Source organism: Castor canadensis, chromosome 10, assembly GCF_047511655.1.
Source record: "Castor canadensis chromosome 10, mCasCan1.hap1v2, whole genome shotgun sequence".
Taxonomy (NCBI): Eukaryota; Metazoa; Chordata; class Mammalia; order Rodentia; family Castoridae; genus Castor; species Castor canadensis.
The window spans coordinates 12085793-12102233 of record NC_133395.1 but is presented as its reverse complement, the minus strand read 5'-3'; the positions used below and the strand labels follow the sequence as shown (position 1 = coordinate 12102233).

General features: G+C 36.1%; 1 protein-coding gene across 2 annotated transcripts in view; it reads left to right on the top strand.

The window, feature by feature from the left end:
• The window catches only part of Ubac2 (UBA domain containing 2), a 138331-nt gene that overhangs the window by 13347 nt on the left and 108543 nt on the right, over nt 1-16441 (top strand). Inside the window, exons 2-4 of one of the 2 annotated variants that reach the window (XM_074043058.1) lie at nt 7762-7889; nt 11514-11633; nt 12630-12739. In XM_074043058.1, the coding sequence (XP_073899159.1) occupies nt 7762-7889; nt 11514-11633; nt 12630-12739 (358 nt within the window). The remainder of the gene's footprint in view (nt 1-7761; nt 7890-11513; nt 11634-12629; nt 12740-16441) is intronic. The other variant, XM_074043059.1, reaches the window with a different exon arrangement.

Here is a 16441-nt window from a genome sequence, read left to right as displayed (position 1 = left end):
TAGAGTGTTTGTAGGATTTTATTTAGGAAGTAAAGCCTTCTTTCTAACTAGGGTGGTGGAATGAATGGCTGTTTGTGAGAAAGAATGTGAGAGACTGGTTTTGGGAGGGATTTTGTATAAAGTCCAGCTGATTTGTGTTTGGTGGCATTAATACCATTGGAGATGACTTTAAACAGTGTTGGCCCTGACAGTAAATATTATTCAGGGTTTTTTTTTTTTTTTGAAGTCCTAATTATATTAAAGAAAAAAAATCTGGTTTGGTGCTACTTGTAAATACCTCTCTAACCACATATAGTTTCTCATTATAGCAAAGAGAACAGGAGGCAGGCTGGTATCTTTCTGTCAGGAACACTATTATTTAGAATTTAATAACTTTATTTTGTTATTAGCATATTTATTTTTGTAGTTACTACCAACTGATTGCAAAGTGACATTGTTTTCCATTTATGGTAGTGATACAGAGTTCCCTTTCAAATACATATATACCAGTCATAGTACTGTGACTTAAAGAAAAATAATAGGATAGATAATACAAGGACATGGCAGAATTGCAGTGCTACCATGGGAATGACTGCAGTCTGAGAGATGCTGCAAGTTGCCTCTGTTGCTCATGTTCTTCCCCAGATCTTGGTATTTATTGACTAGTTCCCTGGATTCATTTGAAAGGATATATTTTCTGATGGCTTTTGTTTCAATAAAACTTTGGAAGGCAGGCAAAGTAATCATGGAATCCTGAGTCTACTGTCTTAAACTGGAGTTCTGTCTAGCTTTCTTCCTGGTTTCATTGCTTTTATTTGACTCTAATCTTTTTTGACCTGATTTTAGTGTTTGAGTGTAAATGGGACTTTTCCTCTTCTCCAACTGGCCAGTTTTCTCCACATTAGTGATTGGAGGCCTTAGCAGCTTCTAGTCCACCTTCTACTCACACAGGTATGAGGTGCAGAAAGGCCCAAACTTAGAAGGTTTTCAGTATAATTCTTTTATGCTTTTTCACAGATAGGAGTGGGACAGGTCCCCTTGGATCATCAAAGCTTTAAGATCAGGCTCTGGTTTCTCCACCCTGTGGCTATGTGTTTTGTTTGCTGCCTTTTCCCTAAATCAATCTTGTTACTGGCAGCACTTTCACAGAACTTGGCCTGACAGCTCTTAGTCCCCTCATAAATTGGCCATATTGACAGGTGTCCAACTCAGTGTTGCTTCTCTAGGTCATACCTGGGGACACAAAGGTCTTTGTAGTGTAGAGTCGGGAAGAAGCCAGGGAGAAGAGTTATTTGTCAACACTTTCTAACTGGGGTATTCAGACAGAAGTGTGGCAACCTCGGCTGAATGGTTAGGTGGTGACATCTGGCTGAGCAGGTGCTGTGTCTTACATGGACCTCCTCTTTCACTGATGCCTGCTTGGTCCCCTCAGGCACTTACATTGACAACTTATTTTCTAGCCACTAACCACACACTTCCACATTTTAAAATTGTTTTCTTCTCTTACAGTTTATTGCATAGGTTCAGAACTTTCCACAGGTATCATGATCACTTTTTCAGAGTTGTTCCTGCTGTTGAATGATTTATCTCAGATTTTTTAGTACAGTATTCATAACTTTCTTACCCCTTTTGACTTTTACAGTTGTTGCATTTTAATTGTATTTCTTTTTTTAAAATGAATTGTATTTCTTATCTTACTAGCACTTTTAACAATTACTTCCTTTTTCCTTGAACGAAAGGGTTAATGTTTATATAAAGTCCCCCTAAGAAGTATAAACCCAATTGGACCAGAATGAAAACAAAGGTGCTTAATGCCAGTGTGGTGCCATGCAGATTTGATGTGCTCTTCTCTGGTATGCAATCAAGTCTCAGTGTTCAGTACTTCCATACTGTTTCAGAGCTTCCTTTTTAGGTTTTACTGCTCCTCCTTTCACACTGTCTAAATGTATTAGATGTTGGACATATCTTTTATCTAGAGGGCACATTCTCCTTCCTGCCTTTTTTTTTTTTTTCTGGAAACATCTTAGCACTTTCTTCTGTTTATTTTTCTAATAAACTTTATAACCATTGGTACTGTAGCAAGTGTTTGTTGGCTGCCCTCCTGAGCCAGGTATTCTGCCCAGTTGTTTGGGGACCTGTATGAGGAATGGTCAGTGTGGTAGGCACCCAGTGTCATTCAGTTCTCCTCAATGCATTACAGACAGGAGGCAATTCATGCATTGCTTTCAGCATTTTGCTTCTAAACATTGTTAGGAAATGGGTGTAACAGAAATAAGCTGCGACCTTCTGATCCCTGGGAAGTCTTACTGAGGTCTCTGTGAGATGGTCACCTGGAAGCACACATTCCTCTCTAACTTGGTTACTGAAGACAAGTTCCATTAAAATTTCTAAGAAGCTGGGAACTCTGAGGAGTATATTGTGGTGGAGGCTGAAGGAGTCCTTTTCAGTGCATGGCTTACTATATTTCTGTGGACTTATACCCTTATTTTTGGCTTAGTATTTTCTTGATGAAACTCTTTTATTATAATTACATCATGAGATACCAAGTCAACCCATTCTCCATTCTTGGGGGAACCCTGTGAAGATCACCAAATAAAGTAGTCAGAGATGGGAAAACCAATATTTCAGTAGGGTATGGTGGCCCCTCATCTCAAGGGTGTGAACCACACTGGGGTTTTTGACGTGTGTATTTTTATAAGCCAGACCTGTGGGGGAGGCAGAGGTGCTGGGTTGCTGCTCCTCCAATATGTTTTTAGCCAGAATGCTCCTGTAACAGCCCACATGGCTGAGCTTTGCAAACCCTGTGGTTAGAGCCTTCAGTACCTAAGAGATGTGCACATTTTTCTTCAGGTGAAATTCATAAAACATAAAATTCACTGTTTTAGCCATTTTAAAGTGTACACTTAATTGACGTCTATTTATATTGTGCAATTAACACCAAACTATAATCCCAGAACATTTTATCGCCTCACAAAAAACCTCAGTATTCATTAAGCAATCATTCTCCATTTCCTCATCCACTCTGCCTCTGACAATCACTAATCTGCTTTCTGTATCTGTGGACTTTTAAATATTGAACATTTCATATAAATGGAACCATGCTGCATGTGATTTTTATGTCATTTACTTAGCATAATATTTTTAAGTTCTGTCCCTATTGTAATGTATGGCTTTATATCCCTTTATGACTCAATAATATTCCATTTTGTGGATATACCACATTTTGTTTATCCATTCATTTGTTAGTAGGCACTGGGGTTTTTTTTGCCCATGATAATAATGATGCTATAAATATTTATGTGTAGTTTTTTTGTTTAATATCTATTCTCAGCTCATGGATATATATACCTAGGAGTGGAATTGATGGGTCCATTGGTAATTTTATTTTACTTTATTTTTTTGAGGTAGGGTCTTGTCGTGTAGCCAAGGCTAGCCTAGAGCTTGCTATGCGGTCCAGGCCTTGAATTCTCTATCCTCTTGTCTTACCGGCGCATTACCATACCCAGCTTTTTTTCACAATTTTATATTTGAGTTTTATTTAAATTCTTAATAATTTAATATTGTACTTAATGCATTTAAGTATTAGACTAGTAAGCATACTATTATGTATAATTGCGTACTGTTACATATTAGAAAAAATTTATTTCTTTATATTTAGGCAGAACTGGGTTCAAATACCAGCGCCTCTACTAACTAGGTCACAACCTTGGGCAATTTGTTAATCTTTCTTAGTCTTTCTTCACTTAAGAGTATGTGGATAATTAATTTCTGCCTAAGGGTCACATCAGGATTCATTGAGATGGCATTATACAGAAAATCCTTTTATCTGCACAGAGTCTGGCATGAAGTCATCCATGTATAATATATCAATTATTTTAGGATAATTACACAGTTACCTGAGCCTGGTTGGTATTTTTTACTACAAAGAAATGACTGTGTACATTGGTCATACCAAAGAGTAATAAGAGATGAATGACCCAAAAGGAACTCTTAATCTTTAGTGTTTTATATTATCTTTGCCATAGATGTTTTACATTCTTACTTTTATATCAATACATTGTCCATTCTCAAAATTCATAGCATACCTGCTTTCAAAGAGGGAAGGACCTCTTGCAGAGAAGTGACCTTCTATTTGATCGCTGCCTAGGTTCTTTGTATATGAACCACTTCCTGACTCTGTTCACACACAGGAAGAAAAATTGCTAGTGACTTGCCCCATCTCAAAGCATAAGGATTTAATGAACCTTTTTTCTGGATAAAATTATTTTTCTAACTGTTAAAACAGATTTGTGTAAAAATTAAAATCTCCCATGAATATGTCAGAGATTACTGTTACTAATATTCTGATAGATGCTTTTAAAAAAGTGTATTTTATATACTATTTTAAATAGTATTACACAATAACCACCAGAAATATTTTTAGGAACATCTTTCCTTGGCATGAAATATTTTTCTACAACCTGTTTCTTAGTATTGAAAATTATTTTATAGATAGAACATAATTTATCCACTTTCTTGTTGAATATTTATGTTATCTTGAGTCTTTTCACTACCATAAAGCTGTGATGAGCATGTTTATAATAAAATCTTTGTGTGCATGTATGGTAATTACTTTGGGCTAAATTCCTAGTTGTAGTGTATTAGTTACTTTTCTCATCACTGTGACAAAGTACCTAACAGAAACAAGTTAAGGAAAAGTTTATTTTGGCCCATGGTGTCAGAAGTGTCAGTCTCTTATGGTGGGGAGGGCATGGTGGAGCAAAGCATTTCATATCCTGGTGGCCAGGAAGCAGAGCAAAGGGGGTATAGAAAGGGGCTAGGGCAAGATATAGTCTTGCCCAAGGATATGCCCTTGGTGACCTATTTCTTCAGACTTCTACCTCCTATGTTTCACCACCCAGTAATGCCATCATACTATGAGTTTATCAAGGGATAATCCATTCATCTGGTAAGCACCCCATGAGCAAAATGACTCTGGAAATGCCATCTTAGATAACCCCAGAGGTGTGCGTTACTACTCTAGGAGTTTCTCAATCCAGTCAAGTTGACAAAGTTGACTATCACAGTAGATTTTCTTGGATCAGTGTGTGAGTGTTTTATGTGAATGTATGTGTGTGACAAAATATCCAAGACAAAAGACGTTAAAGGTTTACCTTGCTTACGGTTTCAGAGATTTTAGTCCATGGTTGGCTTGCTCCATTGCTTTTAAGACTGTGGTGAGGCAGAATATTAAGTTGTCAAGAGTATGAGGCAGAGGATGTTGCTTATCTCATGTCAACAAGGAAGTGGGGGAGGAAGAAGGGAGAGAGTAAAGAGAGAGAGACCAGGAACAAGATATCCTTTCAAGAGCATGACCTAGTGACCTGCTTCCTCCAACTAGGTTATACCTCCTACAGTTTTCACTATTTCCCAGTAATAGTACATTCAGTTTGAATCAATGGATCAACCCATTGATGAAGTTAGAGGGTTTGTGATCCAGTCACCTTTGAACATTGCTTTCATTGGGGACCAAACCTTCAACACACGAGTCTTTGAGGGGGATATAGGTGTGCACCATCACTCCCAGCCTTAAATGAATCTTGAGTAATTAGTAAATCCTGCTGTCCATAGTAATTCTGTCTATTTATCCTGTGCTGTGAGACTTCTTGGACATCCATATGTTACTACTTTCCACATGGGTTTTAAAGGATCTGATTTTTTGCTATTCTTGAGAGGAGTGCTAATAGTACTTAAGTTACCAGTTTTGTATTTTGGGGGTTTGTTTAGTTCTGGGCAGAATTAAAATGATTGTATAAATAGGATCAATTACAACTCAGTATTTTTAGTTTTAATTTGTAACTTGATAAAGTATATATAACAAAATTGACAGTCTTAGCTGTTTTTAAGTGTTCAGCTCAGTAGTATTAAGTACATCCATATGATTGTGAGGAAACAGGCTTCCATTGCTCAAGATAGAATTTAGGATGGTTACACTCACAGCCATGATGCCCTACTGTACTCTGACCACATTAGGCAATAGAGAACTCTGTTAGGTTAGATCTGGAGAGCCTTGATGAAGAGGGTGCAAACACTTTTTGTGGTGGTTCCAGTTCAGATGTTTGCAGAACTTACCAGGGAGGAAATAGCTGGGCTATTTTTGTATACTCACACAAGCACAGTAACCACAGTAGCAACTATAGCTGGGAAATCCACCCCCAGGGAATTTCTTACAAATAAGATACAGAACCTGAGAGTGTCTGCTCAGTGATCTCTGTGGTCTCGCCTCTGTAAGGAGCTAGGCTCCACTCATGGCAGCTGCAGTGGAGCCTAAGGTGTATGGTCTCCCTTCAGGAGTCTTTCCTGTCACCGATGAGTGGAGCCCTGACTGTTAAAACAGAGTGTGGAACCAGGGCACAAAGTGGGGCTTTGTGGCCAACATGGTTCACTCATGCTGGTAGAGGAAAGTGGAAATCCAGCTCTAATTGGAAGGCTGCATAAGATTTAGATAAGGGAGTATCTGTGCTGGAAAGATGTGGATGGTATTTGGGATGTTGTCTGAAAACGTTTTTCCAAAAGCACCGAAATAAAAAACACTGTGCTCAGGAGGTACTGAGCCAAGCAGTTTGGTCTCAATAAAGGATCCATGGAACAGAGCAGTGGGAGGTCAAGCTGGGGAGGCAGGTGGGTCCAGATTGTGGGGCAGATCCTGCCTCGGAGGTAATGGAAAAGTGACAAGTTGAAATGTTGTTTTAGGAAAGAAGAAGATCCATGTAATACGCACAGTCTTGCTTTGCAAGGTAATATGGAACCATAATGATATCTGTATAGGCTGAAACCAGGCAAAGCTATTTTAATAATAAGTGAAAAACATTTGATTGTTCTATGATATGTAAAATTTTTTGTTAAAATAATGTTTTCAAGCTTTAAGAAATCTCTTATAGTGCAGTTATAAAGGCATAAGAAAATGAAAAAATAATATTTAGTGCATTGCCATTTATTAAAAAAAAACACCTTGAGACCTTTTATTTCTCTGTAAAAAACACATCAAGAGTACAAGAGTAATATTAACAGTATTTACTTTCTGTTACTGTGTAACTTATGATATGGATACTCTTTTTTTTTTTTTTTTTTATACCTTGTGAGTTGTCATACACATTCCTGGGTTTAGCTGAGTTTCCAATATTTTCTCACGAATTATCTCTGTGAGTCCTTAATGTGTAGATTTTTGCCAGCATCACTTCTTCTATGATGTCTCAGTTCTTTCCATCACAATGACTATATTAGTCTCCTATTGCTGCTATAACAAGTGATCACAAACTCAATGACTGCTTTTAGGATAAAGGCAGAGGTCACATGGGCTCTCATAGAAAACCAGAGTGGGGCTTCTCTTGTATTCATGGCAGAAAACCTCAAGAGGCCATTACAGCCAGCAGTGTTAACACTTAAATCTCTTTTTAATTCTAAATATGTTTATGTGTATGAATCTCATACATGCTCAATGTCTTCTGAAAGACACCATCTATTTCTTCACACTTTAGTAACCATTTTCTGAGAGGTCTTCTGCTTCTGTGGCTGTTTATTTGGTTTGGTCTCCTCTAAGAGCCAACTGACAGTGAAGACCCTCCAGAAAATTCCACTTGTTTTCCAGGGTCTTTTTATCACTAACTTCTACAGATATTTTAATAAGAACTAAATGTCGATTTCTGGAGTTTGTCTTTAAAAAGTTGACTTTCCTGCTTTTCACCATTTGTTTATTAAAAAATCTTAGAAGCAATCATTCTGAATGTGGTTTCTTTCTCTTAGACAAGGCACCTCTGTCAAAGAGTCTTTTGCTGGTCCCCAGTACCCTGTCCCTTCTTCTGGCCCTCCTATTGCCTCACTGTCAGAAGTTCTTCGTATATGACCTCCACGCCATCAAGAATGAATTCCAGGTGAGCACTGCTCAGATGGCCTCTGGGAAGACTGTGGATGTTTTTTAGATTTACCTTTTCTTCCTGCAGTTTATTAGTCCCTCAGACAACCAAATTTACAAGAAATATTTATTATTACTACTCCATAACACACTTTCTACTTTATTTATTTATATATTCAGTAGAAAGCAGATTCTAATGAAGAAATTGCAATATTTCTTTTTATTGAACACATCTCTTTCAGTTTTATTTTTTACATATGGAAATGCAATGTATAATTTCAAGGAAAATTTCAAGCAATATTATTTTAGGATTATTCTGCATATTTGACATTTCAAAATACTTTTCTCAGTTTGAATAATAAGCCAAGTAGGACATTTTTCTGGAGTTTTTGCTACTGTGAAGAGCATAACTCTATGGATTTCCAGATTTATAAACTGAATTCATTGAAAATGCTGGCATTTGGGTTTTGTCTGAGAGTTGGAATGTTAGTACAAATTATGTTCTATGATTGCCATCCTTTCTTTGCTAGTTTTTTGATTAGCCATTCTAAAACTAAGAACCCATCTCTTTGGACTATGGAATATGGCTCAAGTTGTAGAGTGCCTGCCTAGCAAGCATAAGGCCCCGAGTTCAAATTTCAATACCACCACAAAAAAGGAAGAAGAACCCATTTCTTACTTCTTGAATATTGATACCTTCTTAGAGATATAATTAGTGTCATTGCTCAGATTGGCTTCACCTAATCCCTCTGAAGCTCTTTCAGTTATTTATCCATTTTACTGCTTTCTGTTAGAATAAAGTATAGCTTCAGTGTTTTGTCAGTTACTGTGATGCAGTGGCACTCAACTCTGGTTACACAATAGAATCACCTGGAAAAACTTTTAAAAAATACATATATATGTTATTTAAGATATACCTGCATACGCAGTTATGTGTGAATAAACCTAAAATCTCACCCTAGACTAGCTGAGTCAATGAGGCTGGTGGTGGGGCTTGGGTACTGGGGTTCTTTAAAAAATTACCCCCAGGGGCTGGGAATGTAGCTCTGTGGTAGAGTCCTTGCCTTAGCATGTGCCAGGCCCTGGGTTTGCTTGCCAGCATTGAGCCTTGAGACCCTCTGCTGTAAGGGAATGTAAGGACCCTTTGATTTCTGGGGTTAATTTGATTAACACTACTCCATGGGCATTTGTATTTTAAAAGTGTCTGTGCATTCATCAGAACTGCTACAGAGATGTGAGGGGTTTCAGTTCTGCCTTGGGAATTCTAAACACACACACACAAAAGAATGTAATATTGTAAGGCACAAGTGTATATTAGTGATCCTTGGATGATGATGAATGAAGTTGGGACCAATACAGGGTGGAGTAGTTTTGGAGAGCTTGGGGATGTCAGTTTTTAGTTTGGTCTGGAAGAATCGGTGACTGAATTAGCAGTAAAGAGAGAGGGGTACATTTGGCTTCAGGAAGCTTATACACTTGAGACTCTCCAGAGTACAGTGTAGGAAGCATGGCTAGAGGTTGCTGCAGGCTTGGGTTGGATGAATCTGGAGGGAAAGTCAATAAAGAGCTTTATTTTGAAGGTTCTGAATCCCCCAGAGTTTGGAAGTTGAGGCAGAGATGCTGTCTTCAGTTTTCTTTAGGTCTTGATCAGTCTTGAGGGGGCTGTCATCTCCATAATAGCACACTATAGTTTATTCCTACACCAGATCTCAAGCTTTCATGTCCTCAAGTATGATTACAAAACACAAATTATTTAAAACTGTAGCTGTCAGTTTTATTTGTCATTAACCACTGGAAAATAAAACAGAACAAAACCAGTGGGGTTCTAGAAACACAACTTGTTTTCTTTTAGTAATTGTAATGTCTTACTTTCTTTAATCCCCAGGTTTTCCTGGAGGCTGTCAGGGTACTTTCATTATGGTTTGTAGTGTGGGTAGAGAAGATAGTTGGAGCTGTCATAGCTTTTGAATTTGCAGTTCTACAGAGATGACAGCATTATTTGCAAAGTACTTGACAGGGTCCTAAGCCCTCTTGTGTGCTCTGTCTCATTTGATCATATTGTTGGTAGTTTATGCTGGCCTAAGGGCTCAGTGTCAGTCTGTCACGGAATTGCTAAAGGAGAAAAAAAGATGTATTTTGGAAGTGCCTTCTCTGTGACATGTGTATGTCTGTGATGGTCCCCTCCTGCCTGATCACAATGTCTTTTTCCCTCAAACCCAGCTGTGGTCTCAGCACAGACTAGTGGGTAATGTTCTTTTTGTTTTGTTTTATTGGTGTTACTGGGGTTTGAACTCAGGCCTTCAAGCTTGCAAAGTGGTGCTCTACTGCTTGAGCCACACCTCCAGTGCTGTGAATGTTCTTAATACTACTGCATCATGTTGTTAAAAATAGTTAAAATGATAGATTGTATCTTCTACTTTACCATAATAAAAACTCTAAGTAAGGACAGAGTAATTTGTTTTACTTACCTCAGAAGGTAATTGTGAAGGGGAAATAAGATCAGAATGTTTTGCAAATATCATTGCGATAATCTTTAAAAATCTGGAAAGTGTTTAAGATTCAAAATAAGCCTTTGATTAGCTTTTTCTTTGTGTATTTCTTTTCTTTTTTAGATTTTAAATGGGTTTCATCATGACATTTTCATACATGTATATAATGTACTTTGATCATATTCATCCCCTTTACCTGTTTTTGTCCCCCTTCCCTCTCCTGTTGGTCCCCTTCCTCTTCCCAAATAGTGCCTCTTCTACTTTCATGTGTGTGTTTTTTTTTTTTTTTAAATCCAGAGTCCTCATATAAGAAAAAGCATGTGACACTTGTCTTCTGAGTCTGGCTTATTTCACTTAACATGATGATCTCTAGTCCCATCTATTTTCCTGCAAATGACATAATTATGTTCTTCTTTATGGCTGAATAATATACCACATTTTCTTTGTATATTTCTTTATATGTCTTTTACATATCCAGAAGTTGACTAAAACAAAAAAAAAAAACAAGAACAAACTGATAATAGGGCTGGAGGTGTGGCTGAAGCAGTAGAGTACCTGCTTTGCAAAGCACAAAGCCTTGAGTTCAAACCCCAGTCACATCCAAAAAAAAAAAAAAAAAACCCTGATAATATTTTCAAACTTAGTAATATTTAAGACCAGTTCCCATAAGTAGTCTTGCATGTAGTTGCTCTAAAGTAGTTTGGTCATTAAAAGTAAGCTCAGAAATGTATATTTTTGAGTTTATGCCTAAATTATTTTTCATCTACAGCTGTGCTTTTCAATTTAGTAGCATAAAAGTGAACACTTTTTGACCTTTCATTTCAGTTCATGTATATAACTTTGTATCTTACTAAACACAGCCCTAAAATTTCTTACAGGATGTTTTCTGTTGCCTTAATGAGAGTACATTTTCTTATTATAATAAGCAAAGAAACTTTAAGTACCTTTTGTGCTGTGCTTGGAAGGAATCTTTGGTATGAGAGAACTGAGCGCATTTCTTAAAGTCATATGTTTAGTTTTCCTTTTGTGTATACCTCACAATTTTGCTTACAGTATATAAAGAAGCAGTATGAAAGTAAATCATAAATTTGCTAAGGCAAAGACCTGAACAAATTTACTCTTATTCATTGTTCTGTTTTTAAATCCCTGTCTAGATTTGGAGGTTGATATGTGGAAGGATAATTTGCCTTGATCTGAAAGATACTTTCTGCAGTAGTCTACTTATTTATAATTTTAGGATATTTGAAAGAAGATATGGAAGCAGAAAATTTGCAGTAAGTTTCTATGTGTTTTGCCTTTGCTAATTAGGTTCTAGAAAAACAGTTTTCTATTTTGTTTGTTTGTGTGTTTGTTTGTTTATTCTGACCATTTAATACAGGGCCTTGTGCATGCTAGCATGCAGATGCTCTACCACTGAGCTACATCCCCAGTCCTTTTTAAAATTAATTACTATTATTTTTTTTTTGAGATAGGGTCTTGATAAATTGCCCAGACTGGCCTTGAATTTGTAATTTGCCAGCCTCAGCTTCCCCAGTAGCTGGCCTTATGGATGTGTACCACCACACCCTTATTTTAATATATAATGAGGTTTTGTTGTTGTTGTTGTTATGATGCTAAGTTAAACCCAGGATCTTGTACATGCTAGGTGAGTCCTCTACCACTAAGCTACACTGCCAGGCTTGGTTTTTATGTCATGGTTTTTTTGTTTTTGTTTTTTTTTTTTTTTTGGTGGTACTGGGTTTGAACTCATGGCCTCACACTTGCTAGGCAGGTGTTCTACCACCTGAGACACTCCACTAGCCACACCCTTATTTTTAAAGTAGACTTTATTTTGTTAAACTTTCGTTGTTATTTATAATTATGTCTTAAATTTCATTATCCTGTATCTGATTGGGAGTATGAACGTTAAGCAAAGAACAATTTAAAGTTTAAACCAGTAGTGTAAGTATTAGGAGTGAGTAGTTAATAAAAATTTTAACTAGGACTTTGGCTAATAAATTCCAGTCACTTATCTGACTTAATAGTTTGTGTGTTACTTGTAAAATACGTATTTTGGTATAATATTTCTTCAACATATTTAGAAATTATGGAAGCTAATACATTTGAACAATATGGGTTTGCTACCCAATTAAAAAATATCTGTCCTACTAAAAACAAATAATACATGTATACATATATACATATACATACCTGAGCTGGTTTTAACTAAATAAATGCTAGTTTATTTTGGGGTGACTCCCTTCTTATGATTTTCCTGTTTTATTTTTTAGTCCTTCTTGTTGGGGTCCTGGGTTTTGTCAGCCTTGTTTGACCTTGTCCTCGTTGAAGCCATGCAGTACTCATTTGGTATCACTGCGGCCAGTAATTTGCCTTCAGGATTGTAAGTAGCTCTTAAAGAGTGGCTTAATTTTGAACTCTTCCTTCTAACTGAAAGCATTATTGTTCATGAAAGTCAGTGAAAGAATATTTTAAACTTTTATATATAGGAAGTTTACATATTCATTATGTTCTTGAGACAATCAATGTTATTAACTCTTTTGTGTTGTCACTGTACTGGGGATTGAACCCAGAACTCCAGCTTGTGCTTTACCACTTGAACTACTCTCCCCCGCTCAAGCTCTTTTGTTTTTATTTTGCTTTTTGAGATAGGATCTTGCTAATTTTTCCCTGGCTAACCTTAAACACTCAATCCTCCTGCCTATTCCTGCTGAGTATCTAGGATTATAGGAATGTATCACCATGCCTGGCTTAACTGTCTCCCCTCCCTCCGAAATTCTGTATTTTAGAATTTTTTGTTTCTGTTTTTGAGACAGTGTCTCCATATAGCCCAGTCTGGCCTAGAACTAGTGATCTTCCTGCTTTAATCTTTGAACTGCTGGTTTTACAGGCATGTGCCACCACACCTGATTTAATGAATTTCCATCTTCAAGATGGAAATTATTTTGTGCGTTTTTATGGTGACATTTTGTCTTTATAATTTTATTAATTTATTAAACACAAAAATACAAATTTAATTGGATTAGGAAACAAAATAAATTTGTTTGAAGTTAAGTTTCTAAAGAATTTTTTAAAATTGATAACGTTCATATATTTCTACCAAAGGTAAAACAGTCAGGATGCAGGTTACAACTTTATACTTACCCTGCAAAGACCAATCTAGCTCAGTGTGTATATACTTCCACATTGTGTTGATTTTTTTTTTTTTTTAAAGAAACAAAAATTATGTATTAATGTGGATGAAATAACTGGTAGCTAGGAGCAGAGTTGTTAGCACATTTATTTAAACGACCGTAAAACATCTCTGAATAAGTATATGTTACTGTATTTGGAAGATGAGATAGTATGAAATTTATATTTAAAATTCTGTGTGTGCTAACCTTACCCTTGTTTTAATTTTAAATATGTTTTTGAGAACTATTAGAAGTGTTAGATATCTTGATTTGAATTTACTTTAGATACCTGTTTTAAATATATACTTAGTGTTTTAATAGCTTTCACATTCACATTATTAATAGTTACATTGTAGCTGCCCTTCATTGGATTTACTGAGTTATAGTTGGCATGAATATCCACTAATACTGATTGACCTTTAGCTGTTTTAATAATGTATTGTTTTGAATAATAATATTTGATAATATTTGAGTGAAGTTTTGTACCATAGTTACTCAGTTTTTGTTGAGTCCCACAGGTTGTAAGTGTAATTAGATTTAGAAGTATAGGTTGACAATGCTCCAGTGAGCATAATAGAGTCAGCAGGAAGGATTCTGTGTTAATTCAGGAAAGAAGCAGCATTACTAAATCATCCATTTTTTCCTGAAGCACTTCTCATTCAGGCCAGTACTCTGTAAAACCAACTGTGTTTGGAAGGGTGTATTTGTGCCATGTGTGTCTGTGTTAGGATTAATTTTGGGGATGGATAGTAACATAATTCTTAATTTATATTGTCCTTTTATCTGATGGTACTTTTTTTTTTTCACTGTATGTAGAGTTGAATAACAATCTTCATATTTATTTTGTCAGGGAGTTCTATTAACTGGTACATGAAAAGAGGTCTGATTCAGTTTTGAAGTTGATAATTTTTTACTTATTGAGAGAGAAGTATTTAAATCTCAGTTTGCAGCAAAAGTTGCAATTTTAAATAAATTTAAAAGTGATAATATCCCCTTTGAAAAACAGCATAAATGTTAATTCATGCATCTTCTGAATGAGGATGTATTTCTCTTTCAAGTCACAGAACATTGCAGTAGACTTTTTAGAATCTTAAAGCTTTCTTAAACAGATTTCTTGGAACATTAATCATTATTTTAACAAATAAACCTTGAATTTTGTAAATAAACCTATCAATAGCAAAGCTTCAAAAACTCTAGAAAGAGTGTGAAGGACTAATTTTTAAATCAGTGTGCTTTACGATTTTCTTTGCGTTTCACATAACATCTTCTTTCCCATCAAGGCCAAATTCGTCTGTATGCTCTACAGTTTTTCACTTTCTACTCTTTTTTTTTTTTTTAACCTCAATCCTACCGAAACTTCTCTTGTAAAGGGATGCAGTAACCACCTAATTCTAAGGCCACCATCATCTTTTTGACTTTCAGAAGTACATCAAATGTTTTTAACCTCTTATTTTCATGAAGGCTCTTGCTTTCTTGAATCCCAGCACATTCTTTCCTGGTCCTCTCTGACCTTACTGTCTACAGTTCTCTCTTTTTAAAATTTTTTATTACTCATTTATTCACATGTGTGTAAATTGTTGCAGTTCTCTTCTACAGCTCACTTCCCATGGTTTCTTTGGGCTATTTTGCCCACTGTCATGACTTTAGTGACAGTTCACATCTGTTGTTTCCTAGCCCATACTATGCTCTTGATCTTTCTAGAGTCTTATTTACTAGTGACTAACTGATCTTTTCTTGCCTAAATTTTTACAGTAATCCTTTAGTACTTGATATTAATCAGTATCAATTTCAACATTCCTTGCAATGCTCTTAGGAATTTTCTTTCTAAAATAGTCTTGACCATGTCAGTCCTCATCTCTGAAACCTTTAAACCCCCGTTTCCTTCACAATTAAGGTCAGACCCTCCAAAATGACATCAAGGCAGGCTGGAATAGTGAGAATGGCATCTGGAATGTGGGAATGACATGAACTTTGCCATCACAGATTTGAAATTCCAGCGGTGCCAGCTCTAGCTATGTAAATCTTGAGCAAATAGCTTAGCAAATTCTACTTCTAAGTCTGTTTATAGATGACTATCCACGTCAGCTGGAGGTGGTGAGTACTAAAGGGCAATGGAGAGAAGTAAGTTCACTTACAGTAACATCATTGCAGTAGCACCCTCCATATTTGCTTTTCTTCTGTTTCTTAAGGCTCTTGTAATCTGCCTAAAATTCCATCTGCCAAGTCTTTTTCCCATCAGTCATTCAGCTTTCTTAATGTGGTATGTACAGTACTTATATTCTGATGCCTACTTGGCTGCATTTGGCCTCTACTTGCCCTTTGGCAAGGTTAGTTGCCCTTTTATGTGTGTTACTATGAATGTATAGCTATTTATTTAGTACTTATGACTGCGTTTTTTATATCATTAATATATTTATTGTTTTCACCCGTGCCTTCAATGCTACCTACTTGATCTTTGAAAGAGAACTAAGCTTTACATTATGTACTAACTTCCTTATACTCAGTACATTGAAGGATAACCTTGATTGCATGAGCCCCAGTCAGACTCTCAGGTAAAGTCATCTCTTTTCTAGTGCTTTGCCTAGAAATTATCCCTGACATATGATGGATGCTAATGACTTATTTCAATAGAAAATGTAAACATTGTTTTCAAAGTAAACAGGCTCCATTATTGAAAGCTATACATATTAACCACATGTATGACACACATGCTGTCATACATTTGTCCTTTCATTCCTATTAATTTTTGATTGTTAATATTTGCATGTGGATATTTCATTGTTTTCCAGAATCAAACCCCTCCAGACTAGTGGAATTTTAATTTTTATATATCATGTAAAACCATACCTGATCATAATGCTAAATAAGTTATTTTTTCATGAACTATTTTAGATTATCTATAATTGTGAGAA